Source organism: Rhinatrema bivittatum, chromosome 5 (assembly GCF_901001135.1).
Source record: "Rhinatrema bivittatum chromosome 5, aRhiBiv1.1, whole genome shotgun sequence".
NCBI classification, from domain to species: domain Eukaryota; kingdom Metazoa; phylum Chordata; class Amphibia; order Gymnophiona; family Rhinatrematidae; genus Rhinatrema; species Rhinatrema bivittatum.
This window is the reverse complement of record NC_042619.1, coordinates 257,738,703-257,757,285: the sequence shown is the minus strand read 5'-3', so window position 1 is coordinate 257,757,285 and position 18,583 is coordinate 257,738,703. Positions and strand designations below refer to the sequence as shown.

Sequence of the window (18,583 nt, the reverse complement as noted above, 5' to 3'; positions counted from 1 at the left end):
TTGCTACATGTGCACCCATCACAAGAATCCCCCAGGGTTGCCTCGGGGTCTGCTCCAACCTCTGCCTGTCCCCAACGAACCGTTGGCTGCAAGAGGAGGGATTTAGCAGTGCTGGGCATCTTCCCACCTCTTTGTATCTGCTTGATGCACATGGTGCCCAGAGCATGCAGGCTGTGGTCATGCAATAAAGTCATACTTCTAGGGACGCTTGGAAGGCTTCAATTATGGGAGCTAGTACAAGAGTTTTCGTTCAGAAATGGACACAGTCTCTGCTCTGGACTGTAGCAGGCATTGCTTAGCTGGCACATGATAACTATGTTAATAACAGGAAGTAGCATGGTCAGCACTGAATTAAAATAGAATGGATTTCCAGGCTGCTTGAACACATCCACTGGAAAAATAGCATTTTCTTGTGATCCTCGGATTGCGCTTAAAGCAACTGAAGTCACTGCTTAATAAATCCCGGCCTATTCAATTAAAGCTATTTCTCAGATTTACCGTGTTCCCTAGGACAGAAGAGAGCCATTAAATTAAAATACATTACTATCAATAAATAAAAACACATGCAGAGCATGCCGGGATCTCTTTTTTTACTAAGCCTGCAGTAAAAATTGTTAGTAATATTAAAAGTTGCTGTCTCCCTTACTCTGTGCCATTAGGCAAGGCACTAAAATATGCAGTTTAATTTCCTTCTTGCAACATGTGTACATTGCTGGTGTAATTCTGGAGATGAAATTCATCTGTAACAGTGGTACAGAAATGGTGTAAGCTTCATCAATTTCTGGTTTGATCCTAGAACAGACTTTGTGGATTCTGTCCGGAGTCAAAGCACCATGAAGGTAGTGTTTGATCATTTGCTGTTCTTAACATATTTTGGATGCAGTAAAATTTTGACTCCCTGCCAGTCTCCACATCCCCACTGAGTACCCATCTTGCACATGTCAACTCTAATTTAGTCCTACTTTTTGCTAGATTTGACTTCATTTTACGATATCGCCCAGCCGCCAAGAATTTGAAAGCGGACGCACTCTCTCGAGCCTTGCATGGAGTTGTAGATCTAATTCTTCCAATAAATTCTTATTACTAAGTAAGAAACTACAAGAATTCCTTACTAAAAGGAGTGAACCAAATTCCTGGGTGAGGTACAGTGCAATTAGGTAGCCAGAGGTTTTGGGTTTTGCTACCCCATGTGGGAGAAGCAGCTGGTGCGCTCAAAGCCTTTATAATTATCTATATAAATAAAAATGTAAATGTTTGTTTGTTCAAAATCTTAAATCTCCAAAAGTTCTTCACCGATTGCTTTGAAATTTTGACACAACGTTGCATTCGAATACGCACGTGTTTTTATATACCTATATTATATAGATGTCACACTTGTGACAGGTAAAAACATGCTTTTTTGGAAAAACAGCGCCATCTGTTGGACGTACAAGCAACACACACTATCTACAATATAAATGGGCTCTGACCGACGGCACGCAAATGCACGGTACAGAGCAGCTCTACTGCGCATGTGCGGACCATTGAGCTCTGCGCTATGTGCTGGGTGTCACAGAGGGGAGGAGGAAAGGGCAGACGAGTCGCCGCTCCAAGAAACGGCTCAGCCCGTTCCTCCCCCGCTGGGGAAGGGGGGAGGGAGTAGGGACTGCTGGACAGTTACACACAGGAGGAGAAAATGGTAGAGTCGCCGAGCCAGTCCGTCCACCGCCAGGGAAGGGGGGGAGGGAGTTGGGACGGCAGGAGCAGAGCAAATGCAGTAGAAAGCGGCTGTCAAGAGATCACAAGCAGCTGCAGCCTGCAGCAGCCAAAGTGCAAAGAGCTGAACAGAGAACAGCTCGCCCTCCTCCCCTGCCCCCTGAGTCCCGCAGATAAGGAGAAGCCAAGTAAATATCCCTCAACTGTGGGGGGTGGGGGGGGGGGGAGAGGCAGTGCTGTCAACCCGCCCGTTGGTCTCAGCCACCACAGGAAGAGTTTACATGGGCATCGCTCCACCCCCACTCCCAGCAAAGCACCGTGATGAAACTGAAAGCCAGAACCCTGCTCCCTCCTCCCTCTCAAGCCCCCGATCGGATTTGTTAAAGGCACAGGTCTCCCAGAAAGAGCTAAGTAAGCTAGGCAACGTGTCCCAAATCTGTTGCAGTGCCTGCCGCCTGCCCTTTGCGAGGGGGGGGGATGGTGTGTTTTCCTCACTCTCCCAGACACAACTGGTGTGGGAACTTTGCAAGCTCTTGCGAGTGCACAGCAAAAACTTAGGTGGGGAGAGGACAAAAATCCCGCCTGTTTTAACTGTGTGAGAGAGAAGTGTGGTAATGTGTGCTGAAGGCGAGTGTGAGTGCCAGAGAGAAAGGGAGACTACGTGAGGGATTGTGTATGTGTGTGAGAGGGATTGGGCGTGCGTGTGTGAGGGACAGAGGAAGAGTGTATGTGCGAGAGAGAGAGAGGAAGCCTATGTAGGGGGCTGTATGAGAGAGAGATTATCTACCCTCCCCAGCTCTCCACTTATAGGTTACAGTGGAAGGGGTTCAGTGTAGAGTGGAATGGGAGAGCAAAGGAGTTGGGGCCTGTAAGGATAGAGTGAAAGGGGTCTGAGCCACCGGGGAAGGGGGGAGGGAGTTGGGATGGCAGGACCATTACGCCTCGCGAGAACCCCCTCGGCCACCGCTGCAGCTCCTACCACCGCCGCTGCCTCTGGCCCTTCGTGGTGCTGGGGGGGGGGGGGGGGAGGAACGGAGCAGAACAAAGACGTAGGAGGAGAGGGGACAAAAATCTCGCCCGTTTTAACGGGCTTAATGGCTTGGACTAAATATTTTACGATTCCATTGGAATCGTAAAATATTTAGTCCAAGCCGTCACTATGCTATTGTATCGCGGCTCTAACGATTTTTGACGATTTAAAATATATCTGACGATTGTTTTAAATCGTCAAAAAACGATTCACATCCCTAATCTCTACCAGCAAATGGAGATAGAGTAAAACTGACTTGCTGATGTTATGGACATATAGCCCTGCCCAGACATGAGCCCGCCAGTGTTATCTGGAAAAGCCCCCCCCCCCCAAAGACTTACTGAAAATCCCTGGTGGTCCAGCGGGGTCCCAGGAGTGATCACCCCCTCTCAGGCCATCAGCTGCCACTAATCAAAATGGCGCCAATGGCCAATGTCCCTTTGCCCTTACCATGTGACAGGGTCTATCGGTGCAATTGCTCCTACCATGTGACAGAGGCCGGCCAATGGCACCGATAGCCTCTGTCACATGGTAAGGGCAAAGGGCCACTGGCGCCATTTTGTTTACTGGCAGCTGATGGCTCGAGAGCAGGAGATCACTCCCAGGACCCCTGCTAGACCACCAGGTACTTTAGGCAAGTTTTGGGGGGGGTCAGGCGGGTGGGGGGTTATTATTAATTAAATCTGAAGGGTTGGGTGGTTTGTTTGTTTTTTCGGTTCTGGACAGCCAAAAAAAATCGCCCTGAACCGCAGGAAACAAAATTTCCTGCGGCGGACCGATAATGAAGGCCGAACTGAAAGGTTTGGCCGAATCACATCTCTATTCCTTAGAGGAAAGGAAATTATCAGGTAAGTAAGTAGTAATTTCTCCTTCCTCTGCATTCGGTTAGGCCAATCCACACAAGTGGGATGTACCAAAGCTACTCCTGAAAAGAGTGGGAGGCTGCCTGTGGTCCTGTCAATGCCGCACACACGAAGGTTGCATTCTCCACGTCCAAGCGATAATGCTTAGAGAAAATGTGTAAGGGTGACTATGTCACCACTCGGCAAATCTCAACAGGAGACAACAACTGAAGCTCCACCCACCATACTGCCTGAACCCTAGTGGAATGCGCCCTAACCTATCTAGGTAATGGGACATCAGCATCCACATGGGCGGCTGTGATGACTTCTTTTACCCAATGGACAATAGTTGCCCATGTTACCATTTCACCCTGTTTATCTCCACCATGGAGCACAAATAGATGATCAGACTTCCTGAAAGATTTAGTAATCTTCAAGTACCACATCAGATGCCACCTGACATCCAAACCATGGAAAAGACAATAATCACTCTTATCTTTATCCCTGTCCAGCATGGGCAAGGAAATAATATGATTCGAATGAAATTCCAAAACTACTTTGGGAAAAAGGAAGGTACTGTTCTAAGCTGTACCGCACCCAGAGTCATTTGTAGAAACAGCTCATGGCATGAAAGAGCTTGCAGCTCAGAGACCTATTGTGCTGAACAGATTGCTACAGTAAAAACTGTTTTCAAAATGATCAGCCGTAAGGAGAGACCATGCAGTGGCCAAAAAGTGAGACCTGCCAAGAAACTCAAGACCAGATTAAGGTCCCAAAGAGGAGCCGGTTGGGAGGACACAGATGCTTAACTCCCTTAAAAAACCTGGACACATCTGTATGGGAAGACAAGGCTCTCCCATTGACTTGTCCTCTATAGCAAGCGAGAGCTGCTACCTGCACTTTTAGAGTGTTAAGGGCCAAGTCTTTTAGCAAGTAGGGATGTGAATCGTGTGCCCGATCGTTTTAACGATCGGGTTCGGCTGGGGGGTGGGGGGAATCTGATCGTTACGAGATGTGAATTGGAATCGGTTCCGATTCCAATTCACATCACTAATTTTTTTTAGTGAGGCCCGCGCCGATAAAAAACCCCACCCGACCCTTTAAAATTATCCCCTTAGGCTCCCCCACTCTCCCGACTCCCCCAAAACTTTTTACACATACCTGGTAGTCCAGGGGGGCCGCGGGGAGCGATCTCCCGTTCCCACGCTATCAGCTGCGCTAAAAAAAAATGGCGCCGATGGCCCTTTGCCCTTACCATGTGACAGGGGGGTCCAGCTGGGGGTCCAGCTGGGGCCCGGGAGCGATCTCCTGCACGTGGGCTATATTGCCAATATTCAAAATGGCGCTGGCACTACCTTTGCCCTGTCACATGGTAAGGGCAAAGGGCCATTGGCGCCATTTGTTTTAGCGCAGCTGATAGCGTGGGAACGGGAGATCGCTCCCCGCGGCCCCCCTGGACCACCATGTATGTGTAAAACGTTTTTGGGGGGGGTCGGGAGAGTGGGGGAGGCTAAGGGGATAATTTTAAAGGGTCGGGTGGGGGTTTTTTTATCGGGCCATCGGTACCATTTATATTAGTGGCAGCCAAAATGGCGCCGATGGCCCGAGAGCGGGAGATTGTGCCGGGACCCCCCCACTGGACCACCAGGTAATTTAAAACATTTTGGGGGGGTTCGGGAGGGTGGGGGATTTGTTTTAAAGGGTCGGGGTGGGTTTAGGGGTTGTTTTGGTGTGCCGGTTTTCCCACCCTCCCCCCCCCCCCCCGATTTATGATTTTTCACGATAAATCGGGGGAATTTCTATTGTATCGCGACTCTAACGATTGTTGACAATTTAAAAAATATCTGACGATTTTTTTAAATCATCAAAAAACGATTCACATCCCTATTAGCAAGCCTTCCTGTAAAAAGTCCAGTATCAGAAGAATTTCAACTTTGAGAGGATGAGAACCTCAGACCTCACACCAGCTTTCGAACACTCTTCAAACTCTAACAAAAGCTAAAGATGTAGAACATTTCCTGGTCCAGAGCAAAAGAAAACACCGCAGAAGAATAACTATGCTTCAGCAACCGAGCCCTCTCATGCAGAATGGACCCCTGATGCAATAGATCCTTCCGGAATGGCAGTCTCAGAGGACTGTACATCAGAAATCTCTGAAGATTGGCATACCACAGCCTCCAGGGCCAAGAAGTACAGTTTTGGTTTGACAAGCAATCTTTCGAATGAGCTTGCCTATCATCGGCAAAGGCAGGAAGGCATACAACAGCCCACTCCGCAATCAGACCTGAATGAGCACATCGATGCCTAGCAAACTCAGATTCCTTCTCTTCTGTGACTGAAGAACTATGGTATCTTCGCGTTGACAGAGGTCACCTGCAAATCCAGATGTGGGTGACCCCAGCATGCCACTATGAGTTGAAAAGCTTCATCTGCTAACTCCCACTCTCCTGGGTCCAAGTTTTGCCTGCTTAGGAAGTTGGCTAATACATTGTCCTTCCTGGCAATGTGGGAGGTGGAGATGTCCTGGAAATTACACTCTGCCTACACCATGAGTGCAACTACCTCCACCGACACCTGTTGGCTTCTGGGTACACCTTGATGATTGATGTAGACCACCGTTGTGACACTGTCTGACATTATCCTCACTGCTCAAGCTTCTAGTTACTCAGCGAACTGCAAGCATGCCAGACGAATTGCACATGTCTCTATGTGACTGATTCATCCACTGCCGCTCCTCGGCACTCCAGCAGCCTTGTGCCATCAACTCTTTTTAGTGATCCCCCCATCCCAGAAGGCTCACATCTGTCATAAGCACAAACCATTCTGGTATCTCAAAGGAAACCCCCTTGCTGAGATGATCCGCTTATAATCACCACTGCAACTGGGTGCTCACCTCCAATGGCAAGAGGAGTCTCATCGTGTACTCCTGTGACTGCAGATTCCACTGGAAGAGCAATGTGTGCTGAAGGGGTTGCATGTGTGCCCTCGCCCAGGGGACAATGTCCAACATGGCTGCCATCGACCCCAGGACTTGTAGATAAGATCACACCCTTGGGCAAATCATCCTTCTCAGGGCCTGAACCTGAGAAATGAACTTCTGAATGTGACTTTCTGGCAGAAACACTCTGCCGTATCGAATCGCACGCTAAGATATTCTAGCATTTTAACCAGAAGTAAACTGCTCTTGGCCAAGTTCACCACCCAGCCTAGTTCCTAAAGCAAGGAGATCACCTTGTGAGAAGCCGATTGGCTCTCTTCTGCACTTTTGGCCTGAATCAGCTAGTTGTCCAAATATGGTTGGACTAGAATGCTCTCCTTGCGCACAGCTGCAGCTACTACCACCAGGACCTTGTAGAAGGTCCTGGGCATAGTCGCCAGTCCAAAGAACAGAGCCTGAAATTGACAATGACATCCCAGAACAGCAAAGCATAGGAAACGTTAATGTTCCTGGCAAATGGGAATATAGATATGCCTCCGTCAGTTTGAGAGACTTGAGAAATTCCCTTGTTTGCACTACCATTATTATTGAATGTAGAGTGAGTTTCCATTTGGAAATAAGTCACACGCAAATGCAGATTGACACCTTTGAGATCCAGGAAAGGCCAAAAAGACCAATCTTCTTTTTTGGGAACCACAAAATAAATGTAATAGTGCCCTATATTTTCCTGTGATCTGGGAACAGGAATCACGGCCTTCAGAGCCAACAAACTCCTTAACGTAGTCTCCATTGCCATTCTCTTCTATAGAGTTGCATAAAAAGACCATAAAAGCATCTGGAGGAATGTGGCGAAATTCCAGAGCATTCTTCACCACGTCCAGGATCCACTGGTCCATCATAATCTGGACTCACCTCTAATAAAAGGGAGATAGATGCCCGCCTATCTCCTGCACCAGGAGCACCGGATATAGAGCACCTCGATCTTCATTGTGAAGATCGAGGTGCTCTGGTCTCGAAGTCTGTATCCTTATGAGGCTTTCTAGGCTGAAAGGACTGAGATCTTCCATATGGATGAGACCTTTCAGTAGATCCTCCTCTGTAAGGACGAAACTGCCAGGATTTTGTCCTTCGGTAAACGAGGAATCTTAGATTCCGCCCAGCTATTTACCATTTTTTCCAACTCACTGCCGAACAAAAGGGAACCCTTAAAGACTAACCTTGTAAGATTGGACTTGGAAATAATGTCTGCTGACCAATTTCACAGCCAGAACTGGCGTGTAGCCACTATCACAGAAGCTACCTCTTTAGCAGTTGTCTGCACCAATTCACAGCCCACATCAGCTGAGAATGCAGCACCCGGTTCCATCGCTGATCCACCATCAGACCCCGCTCCTTGCATCTCTTGAGAGAGACACAAACCAGCCCGAGGAGCCAGGCAGCAGCAAGAAGCAATCTTCAAATTCATTGCCATGGCCTTAAAGGCCTGCTTAAGGATAGCCTCAATCCTCCTATCCTGAGCATCTTTTAGAGCTGCCCCTCCTTCCACTGGAATGGTGGTTTGCTTGGTAACAGCGCACATCAAGGCATCAACCTTTGGGCACTTCTACTGATCTCTTTCCTTAGGATCCAAGGAGTACAAAGCCATTAAAGTGTGCCTCCCCTTTAAAATTTGCCTCCGGGGCACTCCATTCAAGGTCAATCAACTCTTGAATTGGATCCAGAAGGGGAAAGAAACAGGATGCCTTGTGTAAGGTGACTAATGTGGGATCTTTCTTTTGCAAGCTCGCAGCGACACCCCTATCTACACTGAGCATCCTCAGGGGCTGATTCAACAGACGTGGCAATTCATTTTTATGAAAAAAAAACAGAGCAGAGTCTGATGCAATTCCAAATCAAGTGGAATTAATTCTTTTTTCAAGTCCCCATCAGAATCAACCAAGGTATCACGATCCTCATCCCCCGGAATATCACCAGGGATTAGAGATGTGAATCGTGTGCCAGATCGTCTTAACGATCAGATTCGGCTGGGGGGGGGGAAATCTGATCGTTAAGATATGTGAATTGGAATCGTTTCCGATTCCAATTCACATCGCTAATTTTTTTTTTAGGGAGGCCCGCGCCGCTAAAAAAAACAAACCCACCCGACCCTTTAAATCGACCCCACCCTCCCGACCCTCCCGACCCCCCCAAAACCTTTTAAAATTACCTGGTGGTCCAGGGGGGCCTCGGGGAGAGATCCAGGGGGGCCTCGGGGAGAGGAGAGATCCAGGGGGGCCTCGGAAAGAGATTTTCCATTCCCAGGCATCAGCTGTTCTAAAAAAAAAAATGGCGCCAATGCCCCTTTGCCCTTACCATGTGACAGGGTATCCGTGCCATTGGCCGGCCCCTGTCACATGGTAGGAGCACTGGATGGCCGGCGCCATCTGTACTCATCAGCCCGACCCTGATGTATCCTTATGAGGCTTTCTTGGCTGAAAGGACTGAGATCATCAGGGTCGGGAGGGTGTGGGAGGCTAAGGGGGGTCGATTTAAAGGGTCGGGTGGGTTTTTTTTTTTTTAATCGGGCCATCGGCGCCAATTTAATTAGTGGCAGCCAAAATGGCGCCGATGGCCTGAGAGCGGGAGATCGTGCCGGGACACCCCCCCCCCCCCCCCCACTGGACCACCAGGTAATTTAACATTTTGGGGGGGTTCGGGAGGGTGGGGGAGGGTAAGGAATTGGTTTTAAAGGGTCGGGGTGGGTTTAGGGGTTGTTTTGGTGTGCCGGTTTTCCCGCCCTCCCCCAAATAATTCCTGTGCCCTATTTAACGATACAAATCAAATGCCCCTGACGATAAATCGGGGGCATTTGTATTGTATCGTGCACTCTAACGATTTAGGACGATTTTAAAATTATCTGACGATGATTTTAATCGTTCAAAAACGATTCACATCCCTACCAGGGATAGCCACAGTAGTTGACAAATGGGTACCCCAAGCACGCAAACCCTTCTTAGTAGGTTACTTCACATTGGCTGGGTGCCTCTGCAAAAAAGCCTGCAGACCCTGGAAAAATTCCACCCAGGAAAAGAAGAAGAGATCCAAACTGGGGCCCATAGGCTCAAACTGGACACTCTGACCCTTCTGCCAGAGATGTCTCTGCCATTGGGAACAAGGGGGGAAGGTACCTATCCACTGTGTCACCTTTCACTCCACTGCCCTCCCTAGGGAATGGCCCAACATTGGCAAAATCCAAAGTGGCCAAATCGCCTTGAGCATCCAAGCAGCACTGACACAGGCAAAGAGAAGCTTCCCTACTCTTTTATTTTTACTACAAGCAATCCCCAGTAGGAAGATGCATATCCACCATCTTCTAGAGACAGAGAATACTGGCAGGCTGATATCGGGGCAGGGCTATATGTCCATGATGTCAGTGAGTCAGTTTTACTCTGTCTCCATCTGCTGGTAGAGGTACATAACCCACTTGTGTGGACTGACTTGCCTGAGTGCAGAGGAAAACTGAGTTGGAATCCAGTTTCCAGCATGATTATTGCTGCTGTCTAAGTTGGGAGATCATCAGTGCTGTTTACAAGAGACTGGAAGAGGTGTCTGGGAGTAAACAATGCAAAAGGGCCTTGAAGCTGAGCTTCTACCCAGAGAGGGATCCTGGACTCAGAGCTGGTGTTTTGGGTTGTGAGAACTGTGCAATTAGGGGTAGATCTTTAAAAAATACGCGATCGCGTACTTTTGTTCGCGCACCAGGTGCGAACAAAAGTACGCTGGATTTTATAAGATACGCGCGTAGCCGCGTGTATCTTATAAAATCCGGGGTCAGCGCGCGCAAGGGGGTGCACATTTGTGCAACCTGCACGCGCAGAGCCCAGCTCGCGCTGCCTGTTCCCTCCGAGGCCCTCCCCCCACCTTCCCCTCCCTTCCCCTACCTAACCCACCCCCTCGGCCCTATCTAACCCCCCCTACCTTTGTCGGCAAAGTTACGCCTGCTTTCAGCAGACGTAACTTTGTGTGCGCCGGCCGGCAGCCCCACTCTGTCCTCCGGTCCCGGGGGCTGGTCCAGAGGCCTCGACCACGCCCCCGGGCCGGCACCACGCCCCCGAAACGCCCCCGAAATGCCGCGTCAGTTCGGGAACGCCCTGGACACGCCCCCTCCCGCCCCTTTTCGAAAGCCCCAGGATTTACGTGCGTCCCGGGGCTTTACGCGCGCCGGCGGCCTATGCAAAATAGGCGTGCCGGCACGCGCAGGCCTTTTAAAATCCGCCCCTTAAGGTCCAAAATGGAGATGTGAGCTGCTGGGTTCAAAATCAGGATTTTCTTGCCCAGGGATTACAATTATATATATAATTATTATAATAAAAGAAAAAACTACCTATCCATGCATGCAAGGAGGCAAAACATGGACTGGATCAGCCTCTTCAGACTATCCTGAGTGAGATGGTAACCGTGATCCATCCACCCCTATCTGAACTTGAAGGCTCTCTCACTGTTTCTGTTTTTGTTTGATCTGCAAGTGCGCCGCTGAGGATTTTACCTGCAATTATAGCGCTGTCCCTTAGATGCATGGACTGGATGTTCAGGGTTGCAAGGATGCTGTCTGTGTCCTCCAGGTAGTAACTGTCCGTAGATCTCCAGTTGGAGGTGAGAATGGCGCACATGGAACAACAGTGGGCACCTACCGCTCTCAGATCTGCACAGGACTGGGCACAGCCCTTGGCAAAGCAAAACGCAGAACGTTAGAAGGCAGACAGAGAGGTACAAATGGAAAAGAAGAGAGGGAGCAATGTGCACAAGGACAGGACAGACAAGAGGAAGAAAGATATTGGAGGAGAGTCTGTAAAAGGAAAGGAAAATAGAAAAGTGGAAGAGAAAACATCCTTGATAGTGAAAACAGTAGTTGAAAACATTGCCAATGAAAGCTGAAAGCATAATAATTACCATCACAGTTCTGATCTGTACAGGGACTGTTAGTGAAATACTGTAGAAGCTGGGAAGGTGCTTAGAGGGCAGTTTTCATAACTTAGTGGACGGGTGCAAAGTATGAGCATACTTTCCTTTTGAAAACTGCCCAAGAAAAAAGCAGCCACAGATACTTTTTAGTTTAGTTTAGTTGCAGTTTGGGTCATATATTTCTACGGGTAAATCCATATTCTGTTGCAATACAGAATCAAAAGCATAATACACAAATCATTAAAACATGGGGTCCATATTCAAACGCTACTTAGCCAGATAAGTCGGATTTATCCAGCTAAGTGGCTGCTGCTGAATATCTGGCTATACTATTTAGCCAGATAAGTCACTTATCCGGCTACATAGTTAGCTGTATAGTCAGTGGGCAGGGAGTGGGTGAAACTGGGTGATGCTATCTATCTGGCTAACCTAGCTGAATAATTAGCAATATTCAGCCTTATCCGGTTAAGTTAACCAGATACGTGAGATGTGCCCCATAGCAAGTCTAAAGTTAGCTGGACAAGACTTATCCAGATAACTTTAATACTTATGCAGCCACATTTCCATGCCACTGAATACTTTGTGTAAGTTAGCTTGATAAGTCTTATCCGGCTAACTTATATACGGGTCGATACTGTAAGGCCGCGGTAGAAACAGTGCGGCAGTGTCAGGCGCACCCTTCCTCCCCGCACGCACAGTTCTCTTGACCTAGCGCCTGATACTCTCTTCTAATTGCATGCAAATGCATGCCGCGGCTGTGAAGCGTTAGGGAAGGGTTATGCCCGCGCAACCCATTTTACTGTATAGGTGCTTAATACAGCGCCGCCTATACAGTAACCTGGGTGCGCTGGTACCTGTCATTTCAAATGTCATTTCAAATGACAGGCACCAGGAAGTGTAAAAAACAAAATTTTTAAATACCTGTCGGAGGGCCGCGTGGGTCCAGGCGGTCGGCGGGCGGGATCCGGGGGGCGGGTGGTCGCGTGTTAAAATCTAGGCCGCGGGCGGGTGGGCGCCTGTTCCAGGCGGCGGGGGCGGCAGCGGCAGCGGCGGGGGCGGGTGGACGCGCGTTAGTTTCAGACGGCCGGCGGGCGGCGGCGGGAGCCGGGTGGTCGCGTGGTAAATCTAGGCCGGGTCGCACAGACGCGCATTCATCCAGGCGGAGGAGCCTGGATGAATGAATTCATTCATCCATCCAGGCGGAGGAGCCAGCTCCTCCGCCTGGATGAATGCGCGTCTGTGCGACCCGGCCTAGATTTAACACGCGACCACCCGGCTCCCGCCGCCGCCCGCCGGCCGTCTGAAACTAACGCGCGTCCACCCGCCCCCGCCTGGAACAGGCGCCCACCCGTCCGCGGCCTAGATTTAACACCCGGCTCCTGCCGCCGCCCGCCGGCTGCCTGGACCCACACGGCCCTCCGACAGGTATTTAAAAATTTTTATTTTTTTTTCTGACAGGTTTTATGTGTCCCACAGCATTACATTTTCTCAATCATCTCTGTATCGCTTTTTTTTTTATTGTGTTTTATTGTTTTTGAGTATCTTAAGCGGTGTCGATGGATTTGTTACTAGACTCACAGTCCTAACTCCTACTAGGGGGAGGCGGTAAACTAACACGTTAAGGCCGCGGCAAAACAGTGGGTTACTAAGGAGATAATCTGAGCGTGCGTTACGGTATCGGAGGGGAATAGCTAATTCCTTCATTATACAGCATTATACAGCTAATTCGTTCATCTACATGCCGCGTGCGGAAAGGGTTATGCGTCTGTTTTAAGAAGCGCTAAGGACGCGTGAAACTGGAGACTGTATCGCTGGATCGCCTTACGCGCCCGAATTGTGCGCTCCCTGCACGTTACAGACGGGCAATCTTCGACCGAACGATACTGTATCGACCCGATAATCAGCTAGTTTTAAATATTGGCCTCATAATCAATATCAATTGCATAAACACAAAGAGGTCAATATTCAAAACATTTAAATGGCTAGCTTGGAGTTAGATGGATAATTTGGAGCTAGATGGTTAACTTGCCATTTAGATGGGTAACCTGTGAGTTTTCCATCTAAATGGCTTTGAATATTGACCTCAAAACATTAGAACAAAACTTAATTATATCAATATATAATTAGGGATCCTCTAGGTTCTCACTGTCCAGCTGCCCCTAACCTAAACCCTGGGCTAGGATTAGTTAAGTAGGAAGAAGGGTAGTTTGCAGACCCTGCCTTATAGGCATCTCCTGTGAGATTGCCTGGACTGGTCAGCAGCTTGCACAAAAGCAAGCAGAGCACGAGGAGATGCGTGGAATCTTTTAGTGGAGTTTTGAAGAAGCTTGAGACTATTGGAGTCTTCTCCAATTTTAGGGGAAGAGGCATACTTCTGATCACTACCCCCTAGGTCTGGCAGGGAGTGTCTCTGAGAATGGAAGAAGAGATTTTGAGAGGGGCTGTTTTTGAGAAGATTTTAGGTCAACATTCAAAGCTAGCTGTTTAAGTAACTTAGCTGGATGTATATTCAGTGGCACTACGAATATCGGTAGTTAGGCGTATAAGTTATACGTCTAACTCGCTCCACTCCCTATCTGCCCAATACACGCCCATTTTTTTGTGCGTACATTTTAGCCATATAAGGGACTTGTATGGCTAAGTGGCAGCCTCTGAACATACAGGCATATTCAGAAGCCGCTACTTAGCCGCATAAGTCCTGCTTATCTGGCTAAATAGCACGGAATGCGCTTTGAATATTGAGGATGTTCCCCCCTTCCTGGAGGAGATCAGGATGAGGTGCTGTGATTCCCTGCTACAATACAAGGAAGGATAGCAGTGTCTTGCCAGAGAGGAAGAGAGGAGGATTTTTTTGAGAAGATTTTGTTCCTGTTTGGTTGGGAGGAATTTTTGCCACCAGTTCCTTCTCCTGTTATAGCAAGATTAGAGGATGTCTGAACAGTTTCTGGGGCTGCTGACTATAGAGCCAACTGATCCCTCTTTTGCCCCCTAACTTTAGAGGGTTATACCATGCTCAGAATTCAAGGTGTCTGACTGTCCATCCAGGTAAAAGGAATTCCCAGATACCAGACCCCAGCAGATGGTGAGCTCCCCAACCCTGAAGAGGATCCTCAGCTGCTGCTCTTGGGCACATCTGTTTTTTACCAGTAGGAGAGCAATAGGTCAGAAAGCTCACTCCACTGTGAGAAAAGGGAAGGATCCTGTGACATCAGAAGACCCAATAAGCTGCGCATATGCACCTCTGAAAACTCCTCACCCTAGGTTCCACTCCCACACCACCATCTTAAAATTCTACCTTCTTAAATTATGCAAATAATCTTAAGTGTAGAAAATCCAATCTTGCTTCATTTGTACTGTATAGGATGTCTTTGAAACCTGTTCTTGCTCTTCTGTGTATTGTCCAGTGTGAGCACTTACTGGCAGCACCAGCAGCTTTGGAAAGTTGTGGATAGTTTCCCATTCTCGTTTCATGTAATCCAGGCTCCCAATGAAGACGATGTGCTTCAGCTCCTGGTAGGTGTAGTTACTGGTCCGCAATGGCATAACAAAGTTCTGTAGCCCGATGAGTGTGGAGCTGATTTCGCCAATGATACCAACGACAATGTGGTCTCGTAGGTTTAGCTTCTGAGCCATCCGACGAGTCTGAGGTGGAGAAAGAGAGGGTTTTTGTCTCCCGTCACTTAATTCCCCCTCCACCAGTACCAGTAAAACTGGTACAGACACAGGTGCTGATGGAGCCCAAAGAGGGAAGGTGCAGTTTAGGCACAGCCACTGGGTCTGAGAGTCACTGGGTAAGGGCACAGCTCGGAGTCCCAGCTGACTCTATTTTTTCAGGGCCAAGCCCAGGACCTGGTTTTACCCCACTGCACTGCATAGACTACAGTTCCGATTCCCATCAGAAAAACTACAAGTCTGTGCAATCAATGGAGTAAAACCAGGTCTGAAAAAATGGAGCAAGCTAATAGCCCAAGCAAGGCACAGGGCAATACTCAATCATCATGAAACATCATTTTCTGAGATCTGATCAAGTTCTGCTACCTAAAACTAATAAAAACCTAAGTAATAAAAACTAATAAAAATCCAACAAAAAAACTAAACCATAAAAATTGTAAGGCAAATCTCATTCTTACTCTAATCAAGTTCATTTACATCAACTAATGAAATTTTTGGGAGTGTTTAATCTGATTTGTCCGAAGTCAAATAATCTCTCTCCCAAAAAGAAAGGACTGAATATACAGCCTTGTAAACCTTATAGGAAACTAAGGGGTGAGACTTGCTTTATGGAAACTCATCCCCTCCCTCCCTCCAATGCAATTCCATGATACACATGATGGAGCTCTTTATCGATAATTAAATGGCTTTGCTAATGTTTGTCATTCTTGTGCACAATCACTCTCTTTTGGATGCAGATGCCCCGACCATTGCTTGTGAGTTTGAATTCTGTCATTTTTGTAGTTGTCACTTTCAGGATTCTTGCAAAGATTAAAAAAAAAAAAAAAAAGTCTTCAAATGTCTGATGGCGAATCCCTAGCAAAGCTCAAAGTGACAGGATTTAGTTTCACTATAAAATTAGAGTGTTTGTGCTTTGTTCTGTTTCTGCAAAATGAAAAAAAAAACAAAAAAACAGCAAGCAAAATTAAAATAAAATGAAACAAAGAAATGTTGAGTCCACAGTAAAAAAAAAATTTAAAAATCCCAGGCCCTCTCCTTCTTTCCCCTCAACCACCAACCTTATTATCCTGTAGTTGAAAATGTCTTCATAGGGCAAGAGCGATCCCGCTGCTACTGCTGCTGCTACTGGAAATGATACCAGACGTCTAGGCTGGATTACTGTTAATTTGTTGCATACAAAATGACGCTAGACAGGCTCAGGCCAGCATCATTTTGTGCAGCAAAGATTAGCCAGCCTGGGTCTTTGCCACTTCCAATAACAGCAGCAGTGGAGTAGAAGCAACTGGGATTCACTTCTACTCCATGAGGAAATGCTCAACTACAGAATAAAAGGGTCCCAGGGATGGGTGTGCCCAAGAATTTTTTTTTTTTTTTTGCTGCATTCATTTTTTTCAAACAAAACCAATGAAAACAAATTAAATTTTGTTCAGTATTCTTTTATCTTAAAAAAGAAATTGAAACAAAGTGGGAAATGTAAATTTCTCGTTTCATTTCAAACAAATGCATGTCCCTAATTAAACCCTCAGTGTCATCCATTTTATTTCAAGAGTTCAGTTATCCTTTAAAACAACCCTGACATCCTGCACCCATCTTTCAGGCCAATACTCCGTCGGAGTGCACTGTTAGCCTGCTATTGGACGCGCATTTTCCCTTACCCCTTATTCAGTAAGGGGAGGAAAACGCGCGTCCAACCCGCGGCACCTAATAGCGCCCTCAACATGCAAATGCATGTTGATGGCCCTATTAGGTATGCGTGCGGGATACAGAAAGTAAAATGTGCAGCTAATTTCTTCCGGCACCCTCCGACTTAATATCATAGCGATATTAAGTCGGAGGTCCCGAAGAGTAAAAAAAGTAAAAAAAAAAAAAAAATTTGAATTCAGCCCGCGGCTGTCGGGCCGAAAACTGGACGCTCAATTTTGCCAGCGTCCGGTTTCAGAGCCCGTGGCTGTCAGTGGGCTCGAGAACCGACGCCGGCAAAATTGAGCGTCGGCTGTCAAACCCGTTGACAGCTGCCGCTCCTGTCAAAAAGGAAGCGCTAGGGATGCTCTCCCGCAGACTTTACTGTATTGGCCCGTTTGTTATTTAACACCAGTGTGGGTTACTGATGTTTAAAGGTTTGAAAATCTCTTCATTAGTCACTCATACCATCCTGAATCAAAGGACATCTCTAGGCTGATCTTCAATGGAGCCACATGCGGGCATCACACTGCTGCATGTAAAGCCTGAGCAGAGCACAGACATTTTATCCAGGTACAGAACTATATTTAAGATTACTGCACCCATAGATAGAGGTCCAAGCTGCAAGGGGCTCCTCCTCTGGAAATCAGGGAGCAACAGGGAGAGTCCTGGTATTTTGGCTGCCATCAGAATTTGGCACCCTAGGCATGCACCTATGTTGCCTATGCCTAAATCTGGCTTTGTCCAGGTAACACCTACTTCCATGCAGCGATCAGCTGAATTAGCTGAAGCAGTGCAGGAGGAATAGCTCACACTTACCAGAACAGCCTGCTGCAGAGGAACAGGGCGGCACCAGTGGAACATTCCTGTAGAGTCCAGGACCGGTTCATCAGTCCATTCCATTGGCCTGGTCACGGGTCTGCATGGAGTGGTAAAAAAAAGGATATGAGGATAACAGTTTGTGCTCAGCAATGGGAAGTCTTCTGCAGACTTTCCAGCAAATTTGAAACAATTTTAAGAAACCTTCTGTTTTTTTTTCACATCAGTTTGACATCTCTTTGCAGTAAAAAAAAAGTCACATAAACATCATGATACAAAGTAAAATGCTACAGGATCCCCGGCACACAGTCAAGCCCAAGGTACAAAGATTAGAATTAATTTGGTAGAAAGATTTTGTAATTACATAGGGGTCATTGTTCAAAATGCTCAGTTCCTAAATGAAATGCCTAAATTTTCAGCTGAAAATTCCCTAAATATAAGCACCTAAAATTTTGACCTTTAATTCATTTGCCTACATTTAAGTGTCTAAGGGGCTGACTCAGGCCTAGATTTATCATTTTCTATAATTTTCGCATGAATAATGCCTGTGATAATAAAAGGGACATGATTAGGGCAATTTTTTAGTTACTACATGTGCTATTATAATGTTTTGCATAGGGTATTTTACTGCAACATGTGTTAAATTTATTGCACCTGTGATATTTTCCCTTTGTAAGCTGAGAGAGAGAGAGAGACAGAGACTCTTTCTAAGCCTCTCCTATAAGTCAATCATTTATGCCACTTTAGGAGGATCAACTAGTAACTCGAGGTGAGGTTTTGGTGGTGGTCTAGGGTTTTGGGGCCAGTTTTACATACACAGTGAGACATACGAACAGCACACTACACATCGGTGAATATTTGATGTGATTTGGAATGAGGAAAGGTACACAAAGATGAGATTTCTATTATGTACTCTTGCCGTAGCTGGGTGCTATCAAGCTAGGGCAAGAGTACATTGAAGAAATC

At 47.3% G+C, this 18,583-nt stretch overlaps 1 protein-coding gene across 1 annotated transcript in view; it reads right to left on the bottom strand.

Annotated features, from left to right (window-relative positions):
* The window catches only part of LOC115092424 (calcium-activated potassium channel subunit alpha-1-like), a 315,025-nt gene that overhangs the window by 48,314 nt on the left and 248,128 nt on the right, over positions 1–18,583 (bottom strand). The window contains exons 20-22 of the mRNA XM_029603258.1: positions 17,618–17,717; positions 14,864–15,088; positions 11,031–11,208 (exon numbers count right to left, since the gene is read on the bottom strand). Of these exons, the coding sequence (XP_029459118.1) occupies positions 11,031–11,208; positions 14,864–15,088; positions 17,618–17,717 (503 nt within the window). The remainder of the gene's footprint in view (positions 1–11,030; positions 11,209–14,863; positions 15,089–17,617; positions 17,718–18,583) is intronic.